Source organism: Monodon monoceros, unplaced genomic scaffold (genome assembly GCF_005190385.1).
Source record: "Monodon monoceros isolate NGI ecotype Baffin Bay Population unplaced genomic scaffold, NGI_Narwhal_1 Super_Scaffold_1, whole genome shotgun sequence".
Lineage (NCBI taxonomy): Eukaryota > Metazoa > Chordata > Mammalia > Artiodactyla > Monodontidae > Monodon > Monodon monoceros.
In genome coordinates, this window is record NW_021703765.1 from 19,491,181 (window position 1) to 19,515,945 (window position 24,765).

The 24,765-nt window shown below is 37.6% G+C and overlaps 1 protein-coding gene across 1 annotated transcript; it reads left to right on the forward strand.

The window, feature by feature from the left end:
* Positions 1-2,553: 2,553 nt before the first annotated feature.
* Positions 2,554-23,203, forward strand: STARD6 (StAR related lipid transfer domain containing 6). Its single transcript, XM_029231270.1, has 6 exons — positions 2,554-2,643; positions 2,833-2,882; positions 12,933-13,059; positions 16,153-16,270; positions 18,573-18,666; positions 22,730-23,203. The coding sequence occupies exons 1-6, from the start codon at positions 2,554-2,556 to the stop codon at positions 22,896-22,898; spliced, it is 648 nt and encodes a 215-aa protein (XP_029087103.1). The 3' UTR covers positions 22,899-23,203.
* Positions 23,204-24,765: the final 1,562 nt, after the last annotated feature.

Genomic DNA, 24,765 nt, shown 5'->3' on the forward strand with positions numbered 1-24,765 from the left:
CCAGCCGGCCCCTCACCCTCAAAGCAGACGCGGGATTGGAGGAGGGAGTTTGGCCAGGGATGGGACTTAACAAACTCCTTGGGGACCTTGATTCCCAGGGAACAATGGCAGTGACCCAGCACGGATTGGGAACCCAGTCAGGCAGCCCAGAAACAGGGAGATTATACAAACAGATGTAAAGACCCACTTAACAACATGTGTGAACCTGTCTACAAGGCTGGGACGGGATATGAGTTGCGAAGAATTCAGCTTCAACCGAGTGGTGTATCGGAAAAAGATGCCATCTCAGTGTTGGTTTGTGTTTATTTTCCACTGACCCTATGGGTGAAGATATCCTTGACCATTACTCCATCTGAATATGTTCCAGCTCATCCGATGTTACATCACCAGGTGATACAACTGTAGTCTTGCTGTTTGCTCTTTTCTTCTCTTCACCCTCTCTAGCCCACTAAGCTTAACCTTCCCTTTTTTCCTTGGCAAATGAAAAAGTCCAGAAGCTACAAAATTTAGTTGAGTGGTTCAATTAAACACATGTTTATTTTGGCAGTAAGTAGTGCTAGTGATTTGAAAATGAGTAAGACAAAGTCCCTGCAGGAAGTTTACATGCTAGTGGTTTGTTCCAAAAATCTGCAATTTCTTGAGCCTTCAGTATCAAGTATGTTGCTGGTAGGAAATAAAGAACCGTGTTATATATGCTGGGACAAGCCCAGGTCAGGGACCAGCCAGGATTGTTAATGGCGTGACCTTAAAAACTTCGACGTTTTTATCCACATTCCACGTAAGTATCTTTTTAACCTATTCTTTTAAAAGATAATTTCTTAAAGGTTCTTTTTCATTAACATTATCTTTAATGTATCTCTTACTACGTTTTTCCTTCATTGAGGAAAGATATATCAAATGTTTCCAAATGAGTAAATAAAGTATAAATAAAGGACACTGAGAAAATATTAAGGAAATTATCAAATATATTTACCTAATTCATGGATCAAAATAATTCTACTTCCACTTCATTCCTTCACAGGTTGAAAGCTATGGAGATCTCCACAAGGATTTGGAGAAGAGTCCTAATAATTATTAAAATTCTGGACTAGATCTACTAGGAAAGGTGAAGTAACCATGAGTCTACTAGGAAGGAGAAATTATCATGGTTTACTAATGCTTTTCAAATATACATGTCAACTACGTGCTGTGCCTTGGCAGAGAACTAAACACGAGAAAATAGATTTATGATCCCACCTAAAGGCCTTTAGGTGAGAACTAAGGAAGACGTGTGCTGATAATTAAACTTTAAGAAGATTTATTCAGGCAGGTCTTAGGAGAGTTTTTTTTTAAGGTAGATGTAAATGTGTCCATTTTAAGAAAAAAAACTAACTTTTTGATCACCAAGAAGGGGCCTGACACTGTTTCAATCACTTCTACATATATTAACTCACTTAATCCTTACAATGACCCCATGAGATAGGTATTACTATCCCCAATCTATAGAAGTGAAAATTAAAGTTCAAAGTTTAAGTAGTTTACTCAGAATGATAAAGCTGGTGGTGAGTGGCAAAACCAAGATTTGAATCCAGCTCTGTGTTGTCATATTCTTTCCACCACACCAGCCAGCTTCCCTTAATTGAAAACTGGGTGATGGGCCAAGGGACCAATGAGACTTCACCTTCCTGAGCTCATTCAAAGCAGAAACAGCATCTTACTCAACCTTTTTTGCCACATCTACCACAATATCTAACCCTTAGCAAGGATTCAGTAAATGTGTTTGAGTTGAATTGATGTGAATTTGATCCTCTCTGAAGAGGTAACATTTAAGCAAAGACACCAATGAAGAGGAGTCAGTCCTCTGAACATATTGGGGAAGAACATTAAAAACATAGAGAACAGCAAGTACAAAGACCCTGAGGTAGGAAGTTGCTTGGTTGTATTTGGGGAACAGCCAGGAGGTCAGTATGAGTGGAGCTAAGTGGGAGAGAAGGAGACAGGTAGGAATTGTCTTTGGAGAAGAAGGCAGGGGTCAGATCATTTAGTGCCACTGCCACTCACTTTAAAAAGATGAATTCCCAGTAACACATGATCAACAGATTATGCTGCTTTACAAGAGAAAGGAAGCATGATTTAGCTGTTAGAAATAACAATTTATTGAATAACTATTATGTGCCAGGCAAAGGGGTAAGACATTTAAGTGCATTATTTCATTTAATCCTCATATCAGTTCTACCAGGTTAGGTATTGTCCCAGCTTTACAACTTGAGAAAATGAGGAAAGAGAAATATGAAATAACATGGTTCACAATTAGTCTGTGGCAGAGACAGGATTTGACCCAGGTCTCTTTGACTCCAAAGCCAAAGCCTGCTCTTTTTACTATATCACATTTTCTCACTTGAAAGACTATGAATAAAAAGGAAGAGATTCATGCATGCATGCATTCCAAAAGTAGTTATTGTTCATTGCTATGTGACAGACATAGAAATAGTATTAAAATGTAACACAGCATTTTAAAAAATTTTGTATGATTACATTCTCGTCAGTCATTTGTTTTTAAAACTTTGCAGGTAGATGGACTATAAGGCACTTGTCCAACAAACTGCTCAAGAAATTTTAGGTTACTATCAAGATATATCAGGCTGGAAAGTGGTTAAGACTTCAGTAAGAAGAGAAGTTAAATATGTTTCAAGAGTTTGTTTTTTAATGAGAAACAATTCATTGCAAAGACATTTAAAAAAATATTTTCTTCTACAAACCAAAAAAAAGTTTTTACGTTTGCTTTATTTTTTGTTTTTCATTTTTTCTGTATCTGACAGTTAATTTATTTGTGGATTTTTATTCCCCTTTGAGAAAAAGATAACTGTTTCCAGCAAGGCTTCTAAGAAATTCCATGGAAATCTGTAAGTACAATCTCCTATTTACAATCATTGTTTTGAATTCAATGACATTGATGTATCTAGAGTTCAATGCTACTTCATTAGCTATAAAACGTTATTTGATAGTGAACAGGAAGTAGAAATTAATTATAAAGTCACTTGTTTGAAACGTAAAATTAATAAAATGAGCAATATGTACCATCTAATTTCCAAATCGGAAGACAATCAGAAAAGAAAATCACTTCTAGTGAATAATTCACTAAGATAGGAAATTTCCACTTCAAGAAATAATTGCTATAAAATTAGATTGATATTTTCTTTCTAACAGTATTTCGTGGTCTTTTAAAACTTCACCTTTCCATTAAATGAACCACTTAAAAATAAAGTTTATTTTCCCAATATATTCCTCTTGCTAACATATATAATTTATTCTGTAAGCTGCTTTTAAGGATATTTTTGAGGATCCTGTTATTTCAGATACAAGTACTCTAAGGGAAATTGTGCTGACATCTTTAACCTTCTTTTTAAGAGTTGTTCCTTTGTTGCTCGTGATATCACATTAATGCCATCAGATCATCATATGCTATTGAGAAAACCAAATATTATTTAGTTTATTTTTGAGGGGTAGGGGTCCACTCCTTCTTTTCACTACCCTGTTTTGTGCTTATTGCTCTTTTTTTCATCTGACTATAATTATCTATCTTGTGTTTCATTTCAATTTTTTTACTGTAGGACAAAGCTGGTATACTTTCTCCTATTCATTTTAATAATTATCAGGAAGGTAATCCCTACCTTTGTTATCTAAATAATTAATGATTCTAATAGTGGCACTTGAAAAAATAGATTGAGCAGGGAGTGGGTAACGTCAAGCCCAGGCACACTATGGGAATAAACTTTTGGATGTTGTAGTTTTTTGGTGCCTTCCAGGTCAGACCAGTGTGGACAGCAACCTATGCATCAAAGAAACCTTGGAAGGTATTTATTCTACAAATACTTGCTGGGTACTTTTATACAAGGTGCTCTACACAATGCCTAGAGCCATTCAAAAAATAGCCTCAATAAGGCTGTTTTAAAGCTTTATTCAAATTTTTCATCAACGATATTGTACTCTTACATGCCATACTATGCAGACAAAAAAAATTGAAACTTTTTGCACTTGCTTTAAGAGAAATTTATATGCACTGCATACTAGTTTATTTATTAATACACAGTAATATCTTATCCCAAATCTTAGTAATTTAACAGACACTGTCTCATGGTTTATGTCATCAGGAATCCAGGTGTAGCTTAGCTTGGTGCCTGTGCCTCAAGGATTCTCACAAGGCTGCAGTCACGGTGTGGTCTGGGGCTTAGGTCGCATCTGAAGGCAGCTCTGCTTCCAAGCTCACTTACACAGTCACCGGCAGTCAGTTCTTCGTGGGCTTGTTAGACTGGGGACCTCAGCTACTTGCCAGCTCTAGGCTGGAAGCCTTCCTCAGTTCTTGACGTATGGGCCTCTCCATAGGGCTATTCACAAATGCCAGTTTGCCTCCCTCAGAGGGAGGGATTTAGGAGAGAGTCAAAGAAAGAGCAAACAAGATAGAAGCCAGGGTCTTTCTGTAACCTAATCTTGGAAGGGACCACCCCCCCATCATTTTGGCAGTATTCAGTTTATTAGAAGTGAATCACTAGATCCAACCCTGACTCAGGGGAAGGGGATTACATAAGTGTGTCAATACCAAGAAGTGGAGATCACTGGGGGCCATTTTAGAGGCTGCCTATCACACGATGATTTTGGCAAACTCTCTTTTAATTCTTTTTTACAGTTGAACTATCATCCAATAAATATCAAGCACAGCTTCAAAATTAAGACTGCTAGAAGATACACAAACCTCAATTTTGCATGCTTCTTTTGTCAAGCACAGCTCACTGATCCTTCTAAGTTTAGCATGTTTATGTACAGAAGGAGAGTGTGACTGGAGCAGTTAATATTTTTCAAAATGTCTATATTATTCTAAATCAGCTGGGGCAGTTATTTAGGTTCTTCCAAAGGAAATCAATCTGAACATGTTGATCAGGTTGGTCTGCCTCAGTCGAAACGTTTACCTCCCCCAGCTTGGAATGAGAAGAAGGTGAGATTGCCGTCAAATAAATCAAGGGAAAAAGCTAGGGAAGCTTAAAATTTTCCAGTACTTCAAGCTTCATAGTTTTATTTATAGGGTTATAAATAATCAAAGCAAGAAACATATGCATGTTAATTTAGACTGGACAACCAAGTGTAAACATTGCACACTTTGGGGATATGTAGCATGGTCTAATATGGTTTGCCAAGCTAGTGTCTGGGAGAAATTATCCTTCAAAATGCCCTGTGGGAAAAATGGGTTGCATTGTCAAGTTTTTCAAAACACTCTAGACTATTTTCTCTTCTCTAAGGTTCGGAGAAGTCCTAAAGTAAAGACATCTGTCAAACTGTAATTCAGACTCTTCCAAATGTTTTCAACAAAGAACATGCTTGCAAAACATTGACCTAGATAGATAATGGGTCACTCATCTCAGATTTGGATTCTAATAGAAGCTCTAATTGACTAGGTATGTACAGAGAGAAGTGATTTATTTTTCATTATCTCCCTACTATCATTCTCTCGCATCTCATGGATTATTTCAGTAACTTCCTAGTGGATTCCTCATATATACCTTTACTCAACTACATCCTATTCTTCACACAATGGTTAAAGTAGATTTTTGAAATATAATTCAGTGTTGCTCCCCTGCCTAAACTCTTCTAAAGGCTTTATTATGCTCTGCAAGGCACTATCTGGCCCCCACCTACCTCTCTGACCTCTCCTACCACTGCATCTTTGCTCTCCTTATGCTACAGCCACGTAGGACTACTGTTGGCACGAATGCACATCTCAGAGCCTTCGTAGTTGCTCTTTTCTTGCCTAGCGTGCTCTTCACCCAAATGAAGGCTGATGTCATTTTTGTTTTCAAGATCTCAGCTTCATTGCTTCTCTTCAGAGTGACCTTCCTGGCCAATTGGTCAAAGTTCTCAAATACGCCAAACCACTGTTTACTACCCTATTCTGCTGTTACCTTCTTCATAGCATCTATCACTAGATGAAATTTATCTTCTTCATTTGTTGTCTTATTTATTACGTCTCTCTTATTAGAATATAAACTTGAGAATAGGAACTTGAACAAGAAGCAGACTAGAAATAAACTCTTGTTCATCGTAGTATCCCTAACACCAGAACAGTGTCTGTCACATAAACACTTAATAAATATTTCCTGAATGAATTTATGGACTTTAGTTATGTTATATTGGCTGCCAAATAGAAAGAATTTAAACATATTTGTTTCCCTTATAACTACAGAACAACAACAACAAAACCTGAAGATATTTTCTCAGCACTTTCACCTTTTCTTATTAATTTCCCACCCAAAAAGCTCCTTTTGTGGTTAGCTTTGAGCACTTGCCTATATGCATGAGAAGGGGGCCAGTTCTTTGGTTGGAATTTTTTTCCTTTCTACCCTCAAGAGATGAAATACAGACCTACCAGCACACAGTTCAGCTGACACATTCCCCTATGTTCCCTATTAATTCTCCTATTAATCTACTGTATGTCACACAGTAAGCTAAATAATTTTATTTTTAAATTTAACCCATATATCCCACAAATACTTTCTATTGCCTGTTGTTTTTCCTGTGTATAGATCACACTTTCCATGTTTCTCTGCATGCATGCCTCACAGTTTTCTTGAAAACTGGACATTTTAGGGAATTCCCTGGAGGTCCAGTGGTTAGGACTCTGCACTTGCACTGCCGAGGACGCAGGTTCGATCCCTGGTCGGGGAACTGAGATCCTGCATGCTGCATGGCTCGGCCAAAATCAATCAATTTTTTTTTTTAATCCTTAAAAAAAAAGAAAACTGAACATTTTAGGTAATATAGCAACTCTGGATACAGATCCCACCCACTCACCCAGGGCTTCTTATTGCTTGGGCATTTATTTGTTTAGTGATTTGTCTGGACTAATTCCATGAAGTCTGTTCCCCCCCCCGCCCCCCCAGTCTGCAGCCTCAGATATACCTGCCCTGATTTTTGTCCTTGTTTTTATCTCTCAGCCTGGCATCCTATAGGTCATCCCTAGGTTAACACAAGCCATTACTGGTCACAAGTTGTGCTTAGCACCCAAAGCCAGTAAGGTTTTTACTGTCAATTCTGTGTGTGGCTTGGAAACTGTTTTCACAGTTCAGGGAGTTTTATGGTTTTGCCTTGCATGTAGCCAGGGGGCCGGTAGCTTGGAAGTTGTGTCACCAGTCATTCCCCAGAGGACATAGCCTTGGGGTGCACACATTCTTCCAAACCACCAGCGATGAGTATGATTTTATTTTAAAGTGGTCAGAATAGCTTATTGCTCAGTCAGTGATGACTCAGAGATTATGCTTAAGTCTCTTGAGCCAGTAAGACTTCAGCCCTTCGCTACTTAATCTGTGTATGGCTTGGGGAATGCTTGCAAGTCAGTGAAGCCACATATTGGACTGATTGCTCCTAAGTAGGGGCAGCCTAGCATATCCAGCGTGATTTGTCTGAGTAAGGACAGCCTAGTACAAAGCTCCCATTGCTTCTCGGTTAGGGACAGCCTGGTACATCACTCTGATTTCTCCTGAGTGGGCAACCTCGTATAACTAGTCTCATTACTCTGATTAAGGGCAGCCTAACATTCACTCTGACTGCTCTGAGTAGGGACCTATGCACTAATACACTGAAGCCAAGTAACACTTCTACTCCATGAGCAAGTGGGTAGCATAGGGGAAGGATGGTACCATGACTTTCTCAGTTTGCTCCTGTTATTCTAGGGGTGAGGGGCAATTTAGGCCCCAGGATTCACAGCCTACTGTGCCTTAGGCAAAGCCCTCACCCTACCAGTGAGATCAGGGTGTCAGGAAACCCTAGTCTTCTGAGCAGTGCATGCGGGGAATAGAGCTTCTACAACATGAGCTGAGAGTTTCGGTGATGAGAGATGTCAGTGTCCTGCTGATCCCAGGATGAAACCATAGCCCTAGCCTGGATCTCGTGGGGAGAGGGAGCCTCTGTCTTCTAGTCTGCACCCAGCTGGAGCAGAGCTACCATAGAGGGAGGGGGGTGGCTGGAAGGAGGTTGTGGCTCAAATGCTACAGACTCTGACTTTTCCTACCTAGATTTAGTAGATTTTCTTGAATAAATGTTTCTTCATTTCCTGTGTGCTGTTAGGTCAATTTCTAGGGAATTTAAGTAGTTTTTAAAAGTAATGTTCACCAGTTCAATGACTGTAGAAGAGGGTTTCCTTAGCTCCTCACATAGCCACTCTGGAAGTCCCACTCCCAACTCTAATTATCACATAGGAAATGCCAAGAATAAGATCACTAAAAGCCTATCATCTTACAGGTGCTTCCCCAGGTTTATAATTTCTAGTATGTAAAAACAGGCACTTTCCACTGTTTTTCTCCTCCCTTACCCTCCTAGTTTACTGTTCAGCAGTACTCATTCACAGAAGCCATAAAAGGCTATAAAATGATTTAGCGATGCACGCTCAAATTAGCATGTTGAAACAAATGCACATTTACTAAAAGGTGTTCATTGCTTCATGAAATGATGATCTGTAAGAAACATAATTTCATGTATCAATTATCCCACATACCAGCTAAAGCTTGTCAGAAACTGTGAGAGACAAGAGAGAATAATTAAAATATTTTTAATTTGACTTGGTCACTTTATTCATAATGAGCATGAAGCTTTATTATAGATCTTAGTAAAATATCCAAAGAACCAATCATTTTAATGATCAATAGATATAAAAATATAGTTCTTAGATTCAAATATGACAAAATTGATATCTCTGAAGAGTCTTGAACACAGTAGATACTGAATTGCTCATTCAGTGATAGATTCAATTATTCAAGACATAGAGATGTTTTATGTTTTCAAAGAGGCATGATATTTACATATTTTTTAAAAGCCAGTAACTCCAATACACCTCTAACTAGTGAATTAAGATATATTTTTTTAAAGATAGATTTTATTCATTTTTTAAAATTTGGTTTATTTTTGGCTGCGTTGGGTCTTCGTTGCTGCCCACGGGCTTTCTCTAGTTGCGGCGAGCGGGGGCTACTCTTTGTTGAGGTGCGTGGGCTTCTCATTGCAGTGGCTTCTCTTGTTGTGGAGCACGGGCTCTAGGCGCACGGGCTTCAGTAGTTGTGGCATGCAGGCTCAGTAGTTGTGGCTCGCGGGCTCTAGAGCACAGGCTCAGTAGTTGTGGCGCACGGGCTTAGTTGCTCCACGGTATGTGGGATCTTCCCGGACCTGGGCTTGAACCTGTGTCCCCTGCATTGGCAGGCGGATTCTTAACCACTGTGCCACCAGAGAAGGCCAAGGTAAGGTACTTTTTAACTAGTAACCTACCCTCTACCCAAGACACAACTTTAATTATATTTCATAATCTTATAGGAAGCAAAATAAATAATTTCTGCCTTGCAGTCATATAATACCAATAACTCAAACTTTTCTCACCTTTACAAATGACTGGAAAATGAACAATTAGCCATTGAGTAGACAGTCTAAACCAGGAGTTGGCAAGGTTCAGCAAGGTATCTAGACTTATTTAAAATGATGTTGTTCATTCATTATATTCAGTTATTCATTAATCACTTTCTAGGTGCTGGTAGTATAGTGGTGATCAAAACAAAATGCATATACTTGTAAAGCTTATAATCTTGACATTCTCAAGAAAAAAACCTCTTAAAGTTAATTTTTCATTATTTTATCCAGCAGATTTGCTCCTCAAGGAGTTTTTAGTCTTTGTAAGAGAGAAAAGTACATAAATACCTATAATACAAGGCAGAGTGGGATGACTATCATAAAAGACTCAATGTATGTGAAATAATAATGGCTAACATGTATTGAACAGTTAATACATGCCATGTACTATCCTGTAAACATATTAATTTATTCAGTCCTCATGACAGCCCTATGAGGTAAATATTACTCTCTCTACATATGAGAAACCCAAGACTTTGAATAAGTAACCTGCCTAAGGTCAGATAACTGGTAAGAGCTAGAATTTGAAAACAGGTGGGCTGACTCTATATGCTACTCTCCTAACATTTTAATTTTATTGCCTGTGTGTACTGGCAACTATGAAACATCAGCAAAATCAAATATTAAGTATCTCAGTGTAAAGAACTATGCAGATACAGGTGTAAAGTATTATTAGAATTATTACAAGCCAACCTCAATCAAGAGAGTTTTTAATAAGTTCCTGTCTCTTTTAGGGAGCTTCTTTCAAATGTCAGGGAGGCTCTGCAATAATATATGGGTATGATCAGGCCCTACACATGTGTGGAAACTTAATATGTAACAGATAAGGCATTACAAAAAAATGGAAAAGGATGAACTATTTATAATCAATTGTGCTAACATAAGTGATTATTTATATGTAAAAAGTAAAATTTGATGCTGACCTTACACTATACACAAATATCCATTCCAGGTAGATTAAAGTCCTAAATATGAATACAAACTATAAAATTGTAGAAGAAAATGTATGAAAGTAGCTTAATGATCTTGAAGTAGGGAAGGATATCTTGTAGAAGACATAAAAAAGCACAAACCATAATGGAAAATATTGGTCAATTTGACTATGGTAAAGTGAAACACTTCTGTACCAAAAGAAATAAGTGAAAAGGTAGGCTGTAGCCAGAGATATAATATTTGCAATATACATAATTAATAAAGGATTTTAATTAAAAATATAGAGAACTTCTATACTAAGCATTTAAAATATTATTCAAGAAGGATAGCTATCCATATGCATAAAATTTTAAAACAAAGTTTTGAAAGAAAAAAGCAAAATGCTTTTGTAAATTACATGTAATGTGTGTACTGTTACTTAAAGTTACAAATCGAAACTTCCTCTCCAAAATAGAAGAAACAAAGCAGCTGATGCCTAAATGTCCTGCATTTCAATATTGTCCATCCCTAATTTTATCATGAATAACGATGAAAGGGTTTGGGCAAACCTTCCAAAAAGAGCTTCAGCACATTATTCCCCTTCTTACCTTGATTTTTTTTTTTTTTGCTTTCTGTCTCTTCAACACTTAAACCATATAATAATTTTTTGATTGTATGTCTGAGTCTCTGCTAGGCTGAAGTATATATATAGTTAACCCTTAAAAAACACGGGTTTTAACTTCGTGGATTTTTTCTTGATAAATACATATTACAGTACCGCAGGGTCTGCAGTTGATTGAATCTTTGGATGTGGAACTGTGGATATGGAGGAACCACAGATACATAGATCCGACTCTAAAGTTATACACGGATTTTTGACTGCATGAGGCTCAGTACTGATAACTTTCATGTTGTTCAAGCGTCAACATAATAAATAGTAAATGTTTGATCACTCAGTCAATAAAAGAATGCTATTAAAAGATTAAGGGTAGTCATTATCAGTAAATATATAGTAAGTGCTTAATAAAAGATACCTAACTCGATGTTAGTTAGAAATACAAAAAGGTCAAAAGCTCTTTATCCTCAAAATTTACAATATAATTAGAGAACAGATTAATTAAAAAAAGCAATCTAGGGAGGTATATACAAACCCCTTAACAATAGTCTTGTGCTTAAATTTTAACTGTTTTATATCTGCCTTCTTTTTCAAAGGACCTGATAATTATTCAGGTTGTTTTGTCACTGTCTTCTATAGAGTTTAATAATAAGCTCTTAAAAACTTTGTAGATCTGAAGGAAGGAAACCTTACATACTAAGAAAATTTTAGGATATCTCACAGAGAAAACTAGGGACCAGTTGAGCTTTTAAAGAGAGACTAACATACAAAAAAATAGTCTAATGACTTACTTGTTTACCAAATCATAAAAACAAGGTTCAGAGGAAGAACTCTTCATAAATATAACAACTATTTTCTGTAATAATAGCATTTAGTTTTTACCTCACTTCCTCCAAAAATTTTAACTTTTTAGAGGTTTAAAATTTTGATTTTACCTAAACCTATCTCCTTAGTTTAGAAAGAATGATTAACAGAGAGAGAAAGTATGGCCAATATTATTCAGATTTCATTTTCATTTAACAACCTACTGCTAAATAGTGGGTTTTAATCCTGTTTTCTCACATTGTCCTAACTTCATTGGTTGTGATAGCCCAACCCAATTCTATTGATGGATTAACATAAAGGTTAGTTACTTCTCCAAATCTTGACATGTGAAAAATAAATGAAATTCAGAAGTCAATGTCTATAAATGGAGTTTAATTGTAACACAAGAGTGCCCATTATATATTGTCTGTGGCTGCTTCACTGATACACTAGCAAAGTTGAATAGTTGCAACATAGAACATGAAGCATGCAAAGCCTAAATTATTTACCATCTGGCCCTTTACTGAAAAGTTTGCTGACTACTGCTTTAGACCATATTACATCCTTCAATTAAGAATTAAGGCCACAAGATATTGCACAACCACACAAACTTCTCATCAGTTACTGTTGGCTTATGATAAATACAGTAGGTAAATGTTTATGAGAAAGAGTTTAGAAAAATTCTAAATGAAAGTAGCCCCTTTAAAAAGACAACTATAGAAACATTATAAACAAAATTTGTAGAAAAGTGAATTTTTAAATAATTTATATTAATTATTACAGTGCATATTTTTATAAACTGGCTACTTCCAATTGAATATTAGTATTTTTTTTTTTTTTTTTTTGCGGTACGCGGGCCTCTCACTGCCGTGGTCTCTCCCGTTGCAGAGCACAGGCTCCGGACGCGCAGGCTCAGTGGCCATGGCTCACGGGCCCAGCCGCTCCGCACATGTGGGATCTTCCCGGACCGGGGCACGAACCCGTGTCCCCTGCATCGGCAGGCGGACTCTCAACCACTGCGCCACCAGGGAAGCCCAAATATTAGTATTTTAAATTGCTGATATTACCTTCAAGTTTTCTTTACATTATTTGCTAAATTAGTGTGCTTTATACTGTGATAGCATTATATTTTCAACTTAGACTAAGCTTATTAAATTTTGAATTTTCTTTATTTTGTTAACTATAGATATCGTGTTGAAGGAATAATTCCAGAATCAACATCTAAACTATCTGATTTCCTCTACAAACCTGAAAACAGGGTCACATGGGACAAATCATTGAAAATGTACAGCATGGTACAAAAAATTGATTCGGTAGTTTACTGTTTAATATTGGACTTTCACTGTATGAGTACGCTTTTAGTTTTCTATCTTAGTGATTTGAGTTTATTAAATCTGTATTATGTGGACACTTTGTATTTTATAGGTTCAAATCAAGTTGAAATTTTTATAAAAAGCTTAAAACTTCCTTCTTTATTAGTCAAGAGTTCAATTCCAATTACCTTTATTCTGTTTTAAATGAATACCACATTCTGAACTTGGTCAGCTCTCCTGCAGATGTGTGCCTTCGGTTACTGAGGGGACTGAACTCATGGATTCACCTCCTCCATTAGGTGGAATAAAAAGATTAAGCATGCCTTGTTGATGGGAAGTCAGTAGATTTATCTTAGTCATAATACACTAGATAACAGGAACATCGTAGACACTTACTGTAAGGACTTAAGAACAAACAGCATGTGACTTTTTTAAAGAGTAAATGTGAAATAACATTATATTGTGGTTTTAGAAACACTTTCAAATACATTATCTCAGAAATGAAGAGGGAGAATAAAAACAGAAAAGAAAAATATAGGTAATGGACTAGAAATCTAAAGTCATAGAGGTGAGAGAAAGAAAGACAGAATGCAAGAGGCAAATAGGGCTTAAAAGGGGAGAGAAGATCAGGGTGAGGTGAGGGTAGAGTGAAAGCTCAGGAGGAGAAAAACATGAATGAAATGAGAAAGACTGTTAGCTGGTAGAAAGAAGGAGGAACAGGAAGAAGACAGGAGTGGGGTGAGGGATTCTGAACTCTGGTACAGCACAGTATAGGTCTGACACTTATTAAGACTGCTAGTATGTAAATTATACCTCATAAGCAGCTTTTAAAAATTGAGTCCTACTGTTTGGCTAATAATAACTTTATTAGAAGGAGCTGGTAAATGTGAATGTTGGAGTAATGCATACTTAAACAGTTGCATTTGTAAAATTCCACATCACTGAGTCTTTGGTTCTTAGGGTCTCCAAGCTGCATTTTACTCATCAAAACAAATGGCCCATATATCTGCCATCACCTTATCATTTATTTAGAACTCTGTAGGTTAACTTTACTGCCTTTTATTAAACTGATTTTGAAATCTGGGATGGGGGTGAGATTGTAGAAAAGCCCAGAAAGGTAAAGCAGTTTCATCTTGTAGAGAGGCCTTGAAGTTCTTATCCACAAAGAACGCCTGTCCGTGACCTTCTTGGGATTTGAACATGGCCCATCACAAATGAAAATCCAAACATTGGACTGTTTCATTCATGATTGTATGATACTAATTATACAGTTTCAGTAGCATTTCAGATATTTCTGCTGTTGCTGCAAGTCAGCTGTAATAATGGAAAGTATACTAGATTTGGCATCAAAAAACTTGAAAACATAGAGGAATTTTGTGATTTGCCCAAGGTCACCACAGCCAATGTATGGTATAACCAGGACTTATACCTGATCTCCTCATTCCAAATTTGATGCCTTTTCCAGTATACCACAGTATCTCTGAATCACATTATACTGTGAGAAGAATTAGTCTGCCTTGCAGTGAATGTTTGTAGCATTCACTTCCAGGGGTGCATTTTAATTGACTCATTCACCCCATTGGTGAGGAAGGGATTCCTGCTCTAGGGTTATGGTGGTGGTTAAACACATGACACCAGCACTAGACAAATGAGATCCACAGCACTTTGTTAATCCTTAATCACAGCCCAGGAAGGACTGTTAAGACTTTGTTAAATTAACATTTGTTAGTGGAGCACAGGGTGCCAATAGTGAGCCAGGTTCAACAAATGACCACAAGAGAAATTGAAATAGAGAAGTTTATTACTCACAGGTCGAGGAGGAAGTGTACAGCACGCCTCAAGGGCCCCATGTGGGGAGGTCAAGGCAGGCTGCAGACAGAGGCAGGACCTGAGGCACATGCCTTTATTAGTGTCTGTGGGTGGAGTGCTTTGGGGTTCCTGGGCTAAGGCCAGATTGATCAATTGGAACCAAAAAGAGCAGGGTTTTGGTAAGCTCCACAGGGGGGCATCTTACCTAAGGTGCTCACAAGGGGAAGGCCCTGGGAAGTGGGAGAGACAGTTGATCAGAAGCGCTGTTGGGGAAGTCATATCAGGAACTTACATTTGCTTGTGACCCTGAGGGCTGTTATCTGGGGGTGTCCTTACATGAGAGGACTAGTGTTAGTTTAAGGCCCCTGCAGGCTGCTCGGACAAACAAAACGGATACTGACGCAGCAGTACCATGGAGTAGCTTAGCTATACTCTCAAGGATGCACCATGTCATGCAGTGTGACATGGGAGTTGCACTCAGGAACAGAGTGAATAACTACGGGACGTGCAAGGCAGGCTTTGTAGTATCAAGAGGTTGAGGTGACCCCTGATTCCTGCAGGAGGATCTGATTGGTTGTTGGAATAATTCTGCAGGGTAGCAGGGAGCTGAGACGCACTACTCAGGTATAAGTAGGCGTTGTGTCTGATCCTGCTGATCAGGAGGGTTGTTGGACTAAGGGTTCTTATCTGTGGGAACAGAGTGGGGAGAGGAACTTGCAGTTAGGCCATTCACAACCCTCCCAGTTTTACCAGATGTCAAAGCAGTGCATATATTGGCCTTTAATTTTAGGCCTTACACCACAGGCTGCTAAGTCAATATATTTTTCAGAATATATTACCTAGTCAGTGTGGGGTAGTAGACACAATATTGTACTGGAAATCCAGGTTCTAGTTCTATACATATCTCTAGTTCTACATGTAATTTAATGTTAGGCTTCAATTTCTTCATCAAAAAATTCAAAGGTTAGATAATATCAAGATTCCTTTCTGATTCTGTCACACTTATGATTATATTAACTCGTGTTAGATATATGATTTGCAAATATTTTCTCCCATTTTGTAGGTCATCTTTTCATTTTGTTGATAGTTTCCTTTTCTGTGCAGAAGCATTTTAGTTTGATGTAGTCCCACTCGTTTATTTTTGCTTTTGTTGCCTTGCACTTATAATTATACATCTAATGTTTCTTTAACACTGAAAATGCAAGTTGACTTGGTGATAAATTCTTAAAACCTCAAAGCCCTGCTTTTTCCAAATACAGTCCAACCTTATGCAGTTTGTTTCAGGACACATTCATATGTCATACCATTACACAAAGTTTTGCCATGGGCTCAATATCCCCCCGAGACTTTATCGACTTAGTGTATTTGAAGCACTGCGAAGGGAATATGGATATTATCAGTTGTAAGTTGAAACATTTTGCCCACACTTTGGAATTACTGTGAGTCATTAATAAACTTTTTTACTTTTAACTCACAGTTTGAAAGAATATTTTCAATTAATTATTTTTGTATTTACTTAGTGAGGCCAATAAATGCATGTTAATATAGATAAGCCTGAAGTTTTACCTAATTCTAGAGGTGCCATTTATATCACAGTCAATGATTATGGCATCTCCTGGCCTTTTTGCAGCATATACCCTGCAGCACTCAGTATAGATAGATAATATATATATATATATATAGATAGATAAAATATAAAACTACTAAGAAACAAAATTGATCTTTGGATATATACTTTTGTATTTAAATTACATAGAATGGGTATATCTAGAAACTGAAAAAACTCATGAAGAAAATTTCAATAGATAGGTGTTTTCATAAATGTGCTTATATTTCTTTTAAAAACTGGAGGTTTTGATATACCCTTATCCACCCCCCGCCAAAAAAAAATGTGTCACTCTGTAAAATACAAATACATAACCACTTCCTAATTTGCGTTATTCACTTAAAACATACCAGTTCACACCCCAAAGATCTTCGGACTCCAAGAACTCAAGATAATTCATGGTGAAGGGACTTTGGTAGGACAATGGCCTAGAGCCCTTTTTTTCCCTGTAATTCAATTTAATCTCACTATTCCTATGTGAATAGTTTCCCCTACTGTAAACTACTTGGGGAGGGACAGTTAAGTGTTGTTAATTATTATTTTCCAACAAGGTTGCAGTTACTTTGATATATCTGTAGGACTCTTAAGTTTCTGAGTCCAGGACTGAGTCATTGCTCTGCTGATAGCACTCATGTGCACAGTTAGCTCTCTTGCCCATACCACTGGGGACTGCTGTTCATCACTTTCACATATTCGTCTCGTATAGTTTCATATAGTTGTCATTTAGTCGTCTCATTTTTAAATGAGGGCACATAAAAATTTATTCACTGCCTATAACACAAAATACTGTCCATTTGAATCATAGATCTGTTATTATCTATATTTTGAAAGCATTCAATTTGTATCTCATTTTTAGTGGTCAGAGGGAAGGTAAAAAATAAGTATGGAAGATAAAATCAATAAATAGTTATAATCAGTCATTCAGTGATCACTACTGAATTTGCTTTAAGTGATTTTCTTTGAATGAGTTTTTGATGATTACTGATAGTTTTCTTCTTAATGTTTCTGTTGTTGTCTAGCTTACTGTGTATCTTGCTGTGAGCTAAATATTTTGCATGCATTTTCTCACCGATGAGGAAACCGAAGTTCACAGAAATCAAGTTACATAGCTAATAACCAGCTCAAGTCTTTCTGATTTTCCAAAATCTGTACTAATTACCATACTACGTGCCTCACAAAAGACCCATACTTGTTTGTGGAATACAACAAAATTTTTAAAAATAAAGACAAATATAATCTCCATATTTTAAACAGTGAAAAAATATGTTAATATCACTTCTGGCAGTACCATTTTGCCAACATAATTGGCTCTGTTAAGATGATGAAACAGGTCATGAAAATGGGAAATTGATTCCACCACATTTGTCTCCTAAGCTAGTGCTTAACATTATATTTCTACAGAAGTGACTGCTTATGTTAAAATCATATAGGAAAATTCTCTGACAAAAGCAGGATTCAGCTGCACAGAAAAAACAAATATATTCTGTTGCACAGAATAAACAGTTGCACAGAGTAAACAAATATATTTGGAAGAGTATATATAATTATCATAAACATGATCAGATCACCTCCCTTATGCTGCATAATTCCTAAAACAAAATCTACTGATTTTTAATTATATACTGAAGTTCGCTACAGGGAATTGGCAGAAAGGGGCATTTAAACTACTTCTATTGACAGACCAAATAACTACATCAAATATTTTATTTTAAAAATTTATAAACCAAAACATCTATAAACCCACTATCCTAATAGAATAGTCTCTTTCTTTGTGATTTCTGCTTCAAATCTCAGAAAGTAATTGAACAATACTTTTAACAGTTTTTCCTGTATGTGAAAGATAACAGCATCTTTCAAAGTTCTACATGAAAAAGTGTGAGAGGACAATAGTGATCATACTGATATTCTTTCATTTTTGGCCTGTGTACACATTCAAATGTGCAAACTTACATACATATGTATAAAACTAATGTCACTGCTGATAATAACTAAGTTAAATCAAGCGCTATATCATACATTTTTTAAAATATGCTACTGGAGACAGAATTTTTCATCTTTGTGGAATAAGTTTCATTTTAATTTTTTTTTAATCACTTAGCTACTAGTGTGGATTTTCCAGCATATCCTCCATCTTCAAATTATATCCGTGGTTGTAACCATGCTTGTGGCTCTGTGTGCTCACCTCTGCAAGAGTACGTGTTATTTCCATATGTTTATTTTTTAACAGTTTTTTAGTTCAATTTGTAATTTGTTAACTAACTCACCAGAAATATGTTCTGGTATATTCTGTTGGGAAAAAAATTGCCCCAAATACAATTTTTAAAATAATTTTTTAAGTATTTTTGTCTTAAGTATAATCAGAATGGATAATTCCCTATAAAGTATGATTTGAGGTTTCTGGCACTAGTCACATATATACAAACATCCTCACCCCCTCCTATTAACCTTAACCTGATGTTTTATGTTTCTCCATTAGAGTCACTTCTGTGAATTATTAGGGAATTTTTGCAAATTAAAAATAAATTCACTAGAATTATAATGCAGTTACGTTTATCAGCAATGAATGCTTTACCTTGAATAAATTCTTTCCAATGGACTACCTACTGAGAACAGATACCTTGCAGAATGAGCCATCCAGTAGGTAAATTCAGAAAAGGAAGAGCTGGAGAAGTTAGAGATGAGTCACTGCCCACAGGTGGCCAGCCTAGGGATAAGATGGTAACATCCAATACACATAGTCTTTAAATGCCTATATATTAATTCAATGTATATCATTCTACAAATTCGTTACATTTTAATTTTTGGTAAATGATTTTATATTAAATAAAAGATATCGACACATAAAACCAGGTGTAAAACTTTATAGTGGTCAGATATAAACAACTCAATATGAGAAAAATATTTTTGTGAAGGAAGTCAAAATACAATGACATTTAGACCCGTACGCCTTAATATTTTCTCTACTGAATTAGAGAACTAAAAGATATTCACAAATACTTACATTAATGGACAGGATCATTGATGCAGATGATAATGTCGATGACGACATGGCCTTCCTGCCCATCCATCAGTTTTGTGTCTATGGCCAGGACTTTATTCTCCACAGCAGGAGAGAACAAAACAGGGAAGGGTTATTACTCCAGATCAGCTAGGTACATCAGCTGCTGGTGGGGACTCTAGTTGGGAAGCTACACAACCTAAAGTGTGCTTCACAGGCAAAGTCCCCTTCTTGCACCTTGTCACCGTTCCCTTTCCACTGCAAAAAGCATAGGACAAAAGCTCTGATTAAGATATCCCACCTAGGGCGGAAACTCTGCCTAGCATCCTGCTGGAGAAGGGTACCGACAAAAAAGTAATTTTGTACCTTCTCTTTCCATGCAGCCCAAGTCCTATAGTAAACTTATAAAACATATTATCTGTAGTAAAGGTACTCTACAGTAAATGTTGGAAAGGCTTTGTTCGGTGTGTAAAGCCCTAGTAAGCTCGAATAGAGATCTAAGACTATACAAACTGCTAGTGCGTCCAGCCATTTGACACCCCCCAAGAGAATTTTGTAAAACTGTATACTGCCTTGCACATTTTTAAGTTGATATTAAAATTTTTCATAGCATTATATTAAGAGGGCGCAATGTCCAGCATACTCTAAATCCTGACATTTAAAAAAAATGGTTATATCACCCTTCTAAGTGCATCCAATGGAATCTAAATACCATAACAACTTGAAACCCACCATTACATTATCAATTTCAAAATACATATAACCTTTAACAGTCAGAAAGTTTGTGTCATGTCTTTTCTTTTCTCCTTGATCCCATATTTTTACTCTTTTTCCCTTGCATAATTTTATCCTAATAGAATATATCTTATGCTTTGGGTTCTTTTATTAATCACTATCTATCTATTTTCAATCATACCTCAGCAAAAATAAGTACCTAATTTTTAAAATTTGTTTTATTTTCTATGACCCCAAGTATCTAGATGTTAAAATATATATATGTGTACTGGTTTAAATTGTTATTACTACACATTGATAAAAATAAAAATATATTACATAATTGTTCAATATAAAAGCAAATTGTTGGGCTTCCCTGGTGGTGCAGTGGTTGAGAGTCCGCCTGCCGATGCAGGGGACACGGGTTCGTGCCCTGGTCCGGGAAGATCCCACATGCCGCAGAGCGGCTGGGCCCGTGAGCCATGGCCGCTGAGCCTGCGCGTCTGGAGCCTGTGCTCCGCAACGGGAGAGGCCACAACAGTGAGAGGCCCGCGTACCGCAAAAAAAAAAAAAGCAAATTGTTATTGGAAACACATATTATTAGCAAAACTTAGCACTTACTATGTGCCAGACACTGTTACAAACAATTTACATATACCAAGTAAGTCAATTTTTTGATCCTCACAATTACCTCATGAAGTTGGTTGTATTACTGTCCCCATTTTGCAGAAAAGAAAATGGAAGCCCAGAGAGATTAAGTAACTTTCTCAGGGTTACACATAGGTAATAGCAAAGCTCAGCTTCAAACTATGCAGACTGGCTTCAGAGTCCATGCTTCTATCAATTACACTAATTTAACTGTAAAAAACATGGGACAAAAATGCTGATCTAGATGTCCCATCTAATAGAATGAGACTATCAAGTCTACTTCTACTTTGCATTTTTATAAAATAAGCATAGGAAACTTTGTTCACATAAATGAGTGAATTAAAATGGAGAGAGTGCAACCCTAGCACTGTCATTCAATCCCTTGAAATTCTTCTGAGTTATGTGCTGTGAATTACATAGTCACCTATAATCAAAAATTGTTTTTAACGTCCTATCAGGTGACAGCTCAATTAGATCCTTACATTTTATTGAAAGCAAAGAACTGACATGACTTGGTAAGGTTTTATTACCCAGTCATCTGTCATTCACTTTCTCAATTCACTTCCAATAGATTGAATTTTCCCTTTAGCATCTCAAAGACTTTTATATGCCAGAGTAAAGCACCTTGGTACCATTCAGTATTATTCAGGGGGGAATGACAGGCATCCCTTGGTTCTGTAAAGCAATAGAAGGGTGGTGTGAACAGGCTGGTGGCAAGAGAAAAGCCAGCATCTCCATCAGAGACGTATTCTCAGATCAGTTTAAGGAAAAGTTACATGGAAGTTAGAGATTTGAAAATGTATTCCCTTAAATGTTATTCAGTCCCTCATACCCCTTGGCAAGTCTTCATATACTCTAGTTTGAAGATCACTGGGTTAAAATGTAAAATACTACAGTCTTCTTGGAAGGCAATTTGGAGATAACATTTCAAAATGTTAAATGCACAAAAACCTTGACCTAGAAACTGAATGTAAGTATTTATAGAAGTGCAAATGGATACATTACAAGATGCTTTATTGCAGCTTTATTTATTTATTTGTTTTTATTTTTTTTTTGCGGTACGCGGGCCTCTCACTGTTGCGGCCTCTCCCGTTGCGGAGCACAGGCACCGGACGCGCAGGCTCAGAGGCCATGGCTCCCAGCCGCTCCGCGGGATGCGGGATCCTCCCGGACCGGGGCACGAACCCGTGTCCCCTGCATCGGCAGGGAAGCCCTATTGCAGCTTTATTTACAGTGGCAAAAAGTGAGAAACAACCCCATGACGGTCAATAGAGGACTGGTTAATAGAATATGAAATACCATGTGCAATCATGAAAAACAATTAAGCTGATATAGATTGACACAGAAAGAGGTGCATGATATCATACTAAGAGGAAAATGAAACTAGTTCCAGAAAAATAAATATGTCTCATTTTTGTAAAACCAAGAATGTACATGTGCGTATATGTGGGGTACATATACATATATGTACATACATGCTATCTTTGTATATCCATAGACAATAACCTGAAAAGATACAAAGTTATAAATAGTGATTATCTCTGGTGAACAGAGTGAGGGGGAATTGTGAAAATGCTCTACAGTTTAAATTTTCATAAGCATATTACTTTTATAATTTTAAAAAGTCAATAAAATGACAAAAAGGAAATGATAACTAAAACTGAAGACTTTAAGATATAGTCTGACTACTTAATATTTTTATGTAAAATATTTATGAGTGTGCAAATCACTCTACATTTTGTCCTTCCTTCCTTCAGTAGCTGTTTACACTGTCACAAGCGCTATGTGGGCAATCACTGGCAAATAAGACAAGCTTCCTTCTCCTTGTCAACTGGTACACTCCATAGATAAACTTAAAAATTCTTTATATTTTTTAACTCTTCCTTTGTTTACAGGAACCCAGCATATTCCAAACTAGTGATGTTTGTCCAGACAGAAATGAGAGGAAAATTGGCCCCATCAATAATTGAAGCAACCATGCCTTCCAATTTAGTAAGCTTCCTCCTCAATGTAAAGGATGGAGTAAAGACACAAAATTCCATCAGGACGTGGATGTCATCATAATGGGCATTCGTCATTCCTAAAGAAGAAATGAGGCCATTTAAAATCATGCGTGGCAGTTAACTGCCTTTTACTTCTAAGTCAATATGCATAAATACTGTTACACTATTCTAAACTGTATTCTTGAACAAACTACTAAAGGTACTTTGTGAAAATAAGAGCTCATAGTTGTACAAGAGAAGCATTAAATATAGTTTTTAATCTCATATAAGAATAATGTTAAACAACAAGAGTTCTTAATGCACTTTTATCTTTTGCTTTTTTCCCCTGGAAAATGCCCTGCAAGAAAACATCAATAAGAAAGCATATACAGGCAGAGGTCAGCATTAATTAAAGATTAAAATATATTTTAAATTGTTTTTCTTTCACTTACTGCTTAAATTGATAACTGTAGGAAGCATGAACATAAAAATTGAAAAGAATTCCACTAGAATGTTTGACAACTGATATCTGGAATCTGCAGCTGAATCATGAATCAATTTTTGGTCTGGCCAGAATGTAGTAGCCCGTTCCTCCCAAGTCCTTCCTCATAAAACTAGAAGACCTGCACTTACCACAACAGACAAGCATAGGAAGACTCCAGCATAGGTGGTAAGAAGAAGGCGAACTGGCCAAGGACCTGGAGACTTGAGGAATGTTTTAGCAGCGAGTTCTCTGGGTTTCCTTATTGCCATCCATATATTCCAGACAGGGGGCTGCCGAAGCCTCCAACCTGGAACTGCTGACAGGAAAGAAGAAAAAAGAGAGGGGGGAGGCTTTAGGAAAAAGCTTTCTCCTCCTCGCCATAGGAGTGCCCGCAAACAAAAGGGTGGCCCTGCAGAACACCAGCCAAACATCAACCTAAAAGCTGCACCTACCCCACCGTGTGGGCAAAGCAGAGCGAATCTTCCACCCCACCTCATCTCTGCGCCGCAGAAGCAGGCGGTGGTGCCTGGACACCCCCAGCCTGTGGTGTCGGCAGGGTTGAGCAGGGAGCTCATCTTCCACCTTCCATCCGGCAGAGGCAGGTATGGTGCTTTGATATCCCTGCTGGGGTAGTGTTAGTGGGATTCAGTGGCAGAGTGAGCTTCCACCCGCACCTGGCAGCAGCAAGATTTAACCAGCTAGGTCAAGGAAGAGCTAGTCGCCAGTCAGCTTCCCTGATCCTTGGTGCCACCAAGGCCCAGCACGATGTGAGCCTCCATCCCCACCCAGCATCAGTGTTTTGCCCTCTGTAGTGTGTTGAATGGTGACCCCCAAAAGGTACATCCTTGTCAAATCCCTGGAACCTTGAATGTGACCTTATTTGGAAAAAGGATCTTGGCAGATGTAATTAAGTTAAGGACCTCATAATGAGATCATCCTGGATTATCAGGCTCTAAGTCCAGTCACAAGTGTCCTCATAAGAGATGCACAAAGGAGGGACATGTGGAGCGGAGGAGGCCATGTGAAGACAGAGGCAGAGGTTGGGGTTGTGCGGCCATAAGCCAAGCAACACCTAGAGCTGCCAGGAGCTGAAAAAGGCAAAGAAAGATTCTCCCCTAGAGCCTTCAGAGGCAGTGTGGCCCTGCTGACACTTTAATTTTGGGCTTCTGGCCTCCAGAACTGTGAGAATAAAGTTCTGTTCCTTTAAGCCACCAAAATTTTGGTAGTTTGTTACGATAGCTATAGGAAACTAATATACCCTCACTGGTGTCAGCAGGGCTCAGTGGGAATCTGGGCCTCTGCTCCTAGCTTGCATCAACAAGGTGAAGCAAGGTGTGGGACATGGGGTCAGTCAGTACTCCACTTCCCCTTCCCCTCCCTGGTGTCATCGGGACCCAGTGGGGAGCTGAGCTTATATTTGCACTTGGAGGCAACAAATCTATGCAAATCAGTGCCCATTTTTGCC

Coding starts and splice junctions, on each gene's coding strand:
- STARD6 (XM_029231270.1), top strand. CDS start 2,554: ATGGACTATAAGGCACTTGTCCAACAAACTGCTCAAGAAATTTTAGGT. Junction 2,883..12,932: donor AAGAAATTCCATGGAAATCT/GTAAGTACAATC, acceptor TGTTAACTATAG/ATATCGTGTTGAAGGAATAA. Junction 16,271..18,572: donor GAATATGGATATTATCAGTT/GTAAGTTGAAAC, acceptor TTAATCACTTAG/CTACTAGTGTGGATTTTCCA.